The sequence below is a fragment of the Nerophis ophidion genome, linkage group LG02 (assembly GCF_033978795.1).
Source record: "Nerophis ophidion isolate RoL-2023_Sa linkage group LG02, RoL_Noph_v1.0, whole genome shotgun sequence".
In the NCBI taxonomy this organism is placed as follows: domain Eukaryota; kingdom Metazoa; phylum Chordata; class Actinopteri; order Syngnathiformes; family Syngnathidae; genus Nerophis; species Nerophis ophidion.
The window spans coordinates 53515220-53523762 of NC_084612.1; the positions used below are offsets into that span (position 1 = coordinate 53515220).

The 8543-nt window shown below is 38.4% G+C and overlaps 1 protein-coding gene across 1 annotated transcript in view; it reads right to left on the minus strand.

Annotated features, from left to right (window-relative positions):
* The window catches only part of LOC133548252 (kinesin heavy chain-like), a 285184-nt gene that overhangs the window by 110962 nt on the left and 165679 nt on the right, over positions 1-8543 (minus strand). The window contains exon 18 of the mRNA XM_061893571.1: positions 1288-1349. Within this exon, the coding sequence (XP_061749555.1) occupies positions 1288-1349 (62 nt within the window). The remainder of the gene's footprint in view (positions 1-1287; positions 1350-8543) is intronic.

Consider the following 8543-nt stretch of genomic DNA (forward strand, 5'->3'; position numbering starts at 1 on the left):
TGCATGCATGTGTGATGTATCATGTTGTATGCATGCTTGTGTGATGTATCATGTTGTATGCATGCATGTGTGATGTATCATGTTGTATGCGTGCGTGTGATGTGCCATGCTGTATGCATGCTCGTTTGATGTGCCATGTTGTATGCATGCTCGTTTGATGTGCCGTGTTGTATGCATGCATGTGTGATGTATTATGATGTATGCATGCATGTGTGATGTATCATGTTGTATGCATGCTTGTGTGATGTGTCATGTTGTATGCATGCATGTGGGATGTATCATGTTGTATGCATGCTTGTGTGATGTGTCATGTTGTATGCATGCATGTGGGATGCATCATGTTGCATGCATGCATGTGTGATGTATCATGTTGTATGAATGCATGTGTGATGCATCATGTTGTATGCATGCATGTGTGATGCATCATGTTGTATGCATGCATGTGTGATGCATCATGGTGTATGCATGCATGTGTGATGCATCATGTTGTATGCATGCATGTGTGGTGTGTCATGTTGTATGCATGCATGTGGGATGTATCATGTTGTATGCATGCTTGTGTGATGCATCATGTTGTATGCATGCATGTGTGATGCATCATGGTGTATGCATGCATGTGTGATGTGTCATGTTGTATGCATGCATGTGGGATGTATCATGTTGTATGCATGCTTGTGTGATGCATCATGGTGTATGCATGCATGTGGGATGCATCATGTTGCATGCATGCATGTGTGATGTATCATGTTGTATGAATGCATGTGTGATGCATCATGTTGTATGCATGCATGTGTGATGCATCATGTTGTATGCATGCATGTGTGATGCATCATGGTGTATGCATGCATGTGTGATGCATCATGTTGTATGCATGCATGTGTGGTGTATCATTTTGTATGCATGCATGTGTGATGCATCATGTTGTTTGCATGCATGTGTGATACATCATGTTGTATGCATCCATGTTATAAATATGAATCTATTGAAAAAAAAATGTCAAATAGGTTTTTGGTTGATAAATCGTAAAAGTTTTTTCTTCGTGGCATAGGATTTGTAAACAATGTCTGGTTTACTTCTTGGGTATAATGATTATTTTTTAATATTGAAAATAAATGTAATTTGGTTTCTAGGCCACTTTTCATCAGTGATGACGGCCGATCAGGTCATTATATACAGTATATTAAAAAAAAAAACAGTAGTCAGAGTAACAAACTAGCGCAGACACTGCAGTAGCTGATGTAAAAGATGGCCAATGTATGGGTTATGTTCACTTGTTGCCATGGTTACCTGGATGTCACAGGGTTCCTGGACTGAGTGATCCTCCCTCCTGGCCAACTGTGAAAAGGTCTCTGCAACAAACACACAATATGCTTTGTTGGTTGATACAACTCAGAGCTTCGCCGTAAATTACAAGTGTGTTGGAAATATTTGCTGGTATATATATATATATATATATATATATATATATATATATATATATATATACATAATTTGTTTTTTAATTCACAAAAAAGATGGCATTTTCAAAGTCACAGTATTACAATTCCCCTCATTGTACTTATTTACATACACATTATGCATGTACACCGTCTCTCACCCATAGTCCACACCTTAACGAGGGTAAGCGGTGAAGAAAATGGAAGGAGTGACATTACATGTGTTGTACCAGTTTAGTGGGTTCTGTTCTAATACAAGTTGAGCCAACAGGTAGTGACACCAATAAAATGATTAAGTGATTATAACAGGAGTTTGCATGTTCTCCCCGTTACTGCGCGTGTTCCCTCCGGGTACTCCGGCTTCCTCCCACCTCCAAAGACATGCACCTGGGGATAGGCCCCTCCCACCTCCAAAGACATGCACCTGGGGATAGGCCCCTCCCACCTCCATAGACATGCACCTGGGGATAATTTAATTGGCAGCACTAAATGGTCCCTAGTGAGTGAATGTTGTCTATCTGTGTCCGTCCTGAGATGAGGGGGTGACCTGTCCACTTCATAGGCTCCAGCACCTTGGCGACCCCGAGAGGGACAAGCAGTAGTAGAAAATTGATGGATGGATGGATGGATGGTTGTCCCAGTAAAATCATACTGAAAAAACACACTTATAGTGTAATATTATTTGAATATACAGACAAAGATGCAGTGGAGAGTGGGGGCAGGAGGTTCGCACAAAAATATTTCCCTCTTCTGAGGGGGCGCATGGCGGAAAATAATTGAGAAAGTAATAATTCAGAGAAGCATTTGATACAGTAAATCATTCTGTTATTCTTACCCAGCTCTCAAAATGTAACTTCTCTGAAAAATGCTGTGAGCTGGTTTGAATCATATCTGCGTGATGGAACACAAAGTTTAGCAGTTAACAACTGTAGATCAGACTCTCTTAGGCTAACCTCCGGAGTTCCTCAGGGGTCAATATTAGGCCCCCTTTTATTTTGTCTCTATGTTAACGATTTGCCCACTGTTTGTCCTGAAGCTGAATGCTTAATGTGTGCAGACAACACACTTTTCTTCCTTCATGGTCACACCAAAGACATTGTTGCTGCTAAACTCACTAAAAGAATCTCCTATGTTACAACTTGCTTGCAGGAGTGCTGTCTCCAGCTAAACCTTTCTAAAACTGTAGACATGTATGTAACTAAAACAAAAAAAATTACCATCTGACCCCGACATACATATTAATGTAGAAAGAATACAAATTGTCAGCCAATATAAATATCTTAGTTTAATAATAGATTCAGAGCTTTCCTTTAAAGCCTATATTTGTAAATTGTGTAAAATAATCAAGTTTAATCTGGAAAATTTCCGTGCAACTCGAAATGAAATGTCAACTGAAGCTGCAAAATTGTATTTGCGTTCCCTGATTTTCAGCCACTTCAACTATTGCCTTACCAGCTGGTGTCAGTCTGCTCAGAGTTAAAAAACAAACAAAAACAAAAACATTTGAGATTTTGTACAAACACGCAATTAAGGTTAAGGATAAAAAACCTAGACACTATCATCACTGTGCCATTCTAAAAAAAAATACAGTATTTTAAAGTGGGACAATCTTCACACATTAGCAGACTTAAAAGTGAGCTATAAAGTTCTGCATGAATTGGCTCCAGATCCTCTGGCAGAGTTCATCAGCCAAAGAAACAGCCATGGGCGTGTCCCTCCAGGCTCTGTCAGAGGTGACTGTTATATTCCTCTGCGCAGGAGCACTTTCAGTAAGTGGGCTTGGTCAGCAAAGGGCAAAAATGTGTGGAAGTCAGTACCTGAGGAGGTTAAACTGCTCACCACTTACAAGGCATTCACAAAAAAATGTAAAATGTGGCTTATCAACGCCTACAGCTGCCAGCACTAAATGATGAGCCTGTTTTGATGCTGGAATAAACGTTATGTTTTGATGTTGTAATTAAATGTTGTATCATATTCTATATTTATTGTGTGTATTCTTTCTTTTTCACTCTCTTACCTTTCTCCCATTCTTTAAAATTGTAATTCCACTGCCTTTTTACATAATTGATTCAGTTTTTTGTTTTTTTTAACCATTTGTAGTCATCTGTTTTAAAAATTTCCATTGACCCTTTGAAATAAACTCATCTTAATCTTAATCTTAGAAGCACTAGGTTGTGTCAATATCTTGTGTCATCAAAAACATGTTTTGTCACTTTTTTGTTATTGTTTATATATAATATATATATATATATATATATATATGTATATATATATATATATATATATATATATATGTATATATATGTATATATATGTATATATATATATATATATATATATATTTATATATATATATATATATATATATATATATATATATATATATATATATATATATATATATATATATATATATACATATACAGGGACGGCGTGGCGCCGTGGAAGAGTGGCCGTGCGCAACTCGAGGGTCCCTGGTTCAATCCCCACCTAGTACCAACCTCGTCACGTCCGTTTTGTCCTGAGCAAGACACTTCACCCTTGCTCCTGATGGGTGCAGGTTAGCGCCTTGCATGGCAGCTTCCTCCATCAGTGTGTTAATGTGTGTGTGAATGGGTAAATGTGAAAGTAGTGTCAATGCGCTTTGATTACCTTGAAGGTAGAAAAGCGCTATACAAGTACAACCCATTTTTTACTTATCATTTATTTGTTTACAAATTAAAAAAAAAGTACCTTTAAGGGCATAAACTCAAATATTTATGTCACAGCCAATAGTAGGAAATTATACAATTATTTAATAGCAATTATTACATTTTATGTGTTTTTGTATGATTGTAAATGTGATCAAAAGTGTACCAATTTCAACAGTGAAACAACATAATAACAACATAATAAGTGCGTTATATATTATATTTAATAGAAGTATAGATAGATATACAAACGTTTGTACACTAAATTGCCCCCAAAAATTTGGCCACCCATTCAAATGATGAGAATCAGGTGTCCTAATCCCTTGGCCACAGGTTTATAAAATCAAGCACTTAGGCATGGAGACTGTTTCTACAAACGTTTCTGAAAGAATGGGCCACTCTCATTGATTTCCTGTGAGGAAATGTCATAGGATGCCACCTGTGCAACAAATCCAGTTGTGCAATTTCCTCGCTCCTAAATATTCCGGAGTCAACTTTATTATAAGAAAAGTGAAGAGTTTGGGAACAACAGCAAGTCAGCCACCAAGTGGTAGGCCACGTAAACTGACAGAGAGGGGTCAGCGAATGCTGAAGCGCATAGTGCAAAGACTTTCTGCACAGTCAGTTGCTACAGAGCTCCAAACTTCATGTGACCTTCCAATTAGCCCACGTTCTATTATCTTTTACACATCAATTAAATATGCCATGATATACATCCTTTTCGCAGGAGGCTGCAATATTTATCAAATTATACATTTTAGGCCATATTGCCCATCCCTAATCAGAAGTAAAAAGGGAATGAAGTAAAAAGTATTGTGGACAGCCTTCCCAGAAGAGTTGAAGCTGTAATAGCTGCAAAAGGTGGACCCACATCATATTGAACCCTATGGGTTAGGAATGGGATGGCACTTCAAGTTCATATGTGAGTCAAGGCAGGTGGCCAAGTACTTTTGGCAATATGGTATGTCAAAAGTATCTGGACTAGTTTTTGACTCATCCCCCACTTAAATTGTGAGTAAAGAATGCCTGAAAAACTAAGGGGTTAAGCCTAACTCCTGGAGCGGGCCTCTTCCTCTTCCAACATGACTGTGCACCAGTGCACAAAGCAAGGTCCATAAACACATGGATGACAGAGTCTGGTGTGGATGAACTTGACTGGCCTGCACAGAGTCCTGACTTGAACCCGATAGAACACCTTTGGGATGAACTAGAACGGAGAGTGAGAGCCAGGCCTTCTCCACCAACATCAGTGTGTGACCTCACCAATGAAAATTCCTAAAAACACACTCTGCCACCTTGTGGACAGCCGTCCTAGAAGAGTTGAAGCTGTAATAGCTGCAAAAGGCGGACCCACATCATATTGAACCCTATGGGTTAGGAATGGGATGGCACTTCAAGTTCATATGTGAGTCAAGGCAGGTGGCCAAATACTTTTGGCAATATAGGGTACTTGAAAGTAAACATACTTGAGTTAAAGGACATGTGAAGATTTGAAAAACTATGCAAAATAGCACAATTAAATGCCATTTGTTACCACGGCTGGTCCTTTTTTTTTTTTTTTCCAAAATGGCGCTGCTGTAGTGGCTGCTGTTGGCAGGAACTCTGTGCTCTTGTGTCATCCTTTTGTGTTTTCCTCTTGTTTTCATGTGTTGTTATATTTTTTTGCCTTTTTGTCCGGGGCCCTTTGGAACTGTGTGACAAGGGGTGGCACTTTCGTGACCTCTGCGGTGCTTTTTAGTGGACTTTTGGATCTGCCTCCCGGGAGCCGTTTGGCCATGGAGACCAGCTGCTGGGTCTCTGCCACACCGGAGTCGGTTTGGAGGGACTGGAGGAGATGCGGATGAGGGGACAGGGCTGCGGAGCTAGCACTGAGTGCCGGAACGGAGAGGCTTCGCGGTGTCTTGGCTGGGTGAGCAGGTGTCGGACACCTCAGTCTCCTTGGACGTATCCTCGCTCATCCATGCGGACTGGACACTGGCCGACAGTTGGTTGGCGGCCTAAAGTGGAGTCGGCTCTCTTGGTTGCTTTGTTGGGTCTGCTCCTGTCTCTGGCCATGCTCCCTCCACCCAAGCGGACGATGGCGTGGAACACCGCAGAGGCCACCACAGTGTATATGTTTCCTTTACTTTTTATTCATAGCTGTATTTAGAAGTGGCTGGTTGTATCTGCTGCTTTAATGTCTTTAATGTCCTTTGTGTTCTTTGATGTTTGATGTTTCCCTCTTGAACACTTGTAAGAGGGATGTGTACTATGGCTATGAGTTGTTTTTTTTTTCCTTGGCCTCAGTCTGGACCCCCTCTCCAGGGCCCAGGCTTAGACCGATTTTTTTTATTTTATTTTAATCCCCCCTCCCCCCACCCCCCTTGTTTACCTGTATCTCACCTTTTTTGTAAGGGGCGCCAGAAGCCGGCAGACCCCTCAGCCATCCTGTTCTGTCTCCCTGTAATGTTTGTCTGATCTTGAATGGGATTGTGCTGAAAATTTTAATTTTCCTGAAGGAACTCTCCTGACGGAATAAATAAAGTACTATCTGATCTAATCTAATCTAATCTAATCTAATTTTATTAACATGAAGCATGTGCCTTTGAGCCATATTACTGCAGGCTGGTTTAGGAATGAAGCACATATTGACTGACCTGACCTAAATTCCACAGCTGGCTTTGTGTGGTTTTCTCATGGCCTCAGGCATGTTACTGTCAATACTTCTCACATGGCCTGTGAACGGGAACTATTCATGAATTGATCCAGTCCTGTTCAGTTGTTTAAAGCTTTGTTTCCTCCCCGTAAAATGAAAAAAATAAAAATAAAAACTCCACTGTAGTGAAACGTTGGTAAGCATGAACTGGCTTCCTCTCGTTCTGACAGTTTTCTTTACATTTTTTTTCCAATGATTTTGTCGTGAAATTTTGTTCATCTAATCGCTTTGTGAGTACGGATGTAACACTTTGTGCTTTAAACTATTCTTTAAAAAGCTGCCGACTTGAACTAGATTTACTTGCACTCTTTGTGCTTTTACTTATTTATTAACCTCACATTTAGTCTTCTTCTTGACGGATATGGATGACATCATCCCTCTCCTAGGAGGGTAAATGTGTATTTTCAAGCACAACCTGTGCCTGCAGCCACTAAGATGCATGTTAATGGGGGCCATCGCTCATGCATCTTAATGCAACTTATCTGTCTAATAAGTCTAATAAGAAAGTATTTCAATGTTTGTTTTAGTTTATGTTTTTTGTGGCAGATTATTTGTGACATTTTCCTGTATTTGATCTCATTAAATTGGGCAGGTGTATGATTCAGGCCCAAAAAACTCATATCCTGGCTACATTTTTAGACGGCAAATGGCACAAATAGTAGGAAAAAAAAACTGATTATAGCTACATTTTGATGTTGTATCAGATTCTATTTGTCTTAAATCATATTCAACTGTATACTAATTGCATTATTTTGTCAATTAATTAGGTACACCTGCAAAGTCTAATAAGATAGTATTTGTTTTAGTTTATGGTTTTTGTGGCAGATTTTTTTGTGACATTTTCCTGTATTTGATCTCACTAAAATGGGCAGGTGTATGATTAAGGCCCAAATAACTCATACCCTGGCTACATTTTAGACGCAAATGTCACAAATAATAGAAAAAAAAACTTAAACTGTGCTAACAAATTTTAGCAAAATTTGGATGTTGTATAATATTCTCATGTTATTAAATTATATTATATCGCATTCTAATTGCATCATATTTTCATTTAATTGGGTACACCTGCAAAGTCTAATAAGACAGCATTTCAATATTTGTTTTAGTGGCAGATTTTTTGTGACATTTTCCTATATTTGATCTCATTAAATTGGGCAGGTGTGTGATTAAGTTCCAAATAACTCATATCCTAGCTATATTTTAGACAGCAAATGACATAAATAGTAGAAAAAAAACAGATTTTAGCTACATTTTGATGTTGTATCATATTCTATTTGTATTATATCGTATTAAACTGTATTCTAATTGCATTATATTGTCAATTAATTAGGTACACCTGCAAAGTCTATTAAGATAGTATTTGTTGTAGTTTATGGATTTTGTGGCAGGTTTTTTTGTGACATTTTCCTGTATTTGATCTCATTAAAACGGGCAGGTATATGACTCAGGCCCAAATAACACAAATAGTAGAAAAAAAGAAAAAAAACTTAAACTGTGCTAACAGATTAAAGCTACATTTTGATGTTGTATTATATTCTCATTTTATTAAAACATATTATACTGTATTCTAATTGCACTATATTTTCATTTAATGTACAAACTGTATTTGATCATAATAAAAAATAAATAAATAAAGTGAAGGGGTATTTTTTTTTATGCATCCATTCATTGTTTTACCGCTCGTCCCTCTCAGGGTCGCTGAAGCCTGTCCAGCCACTTCAT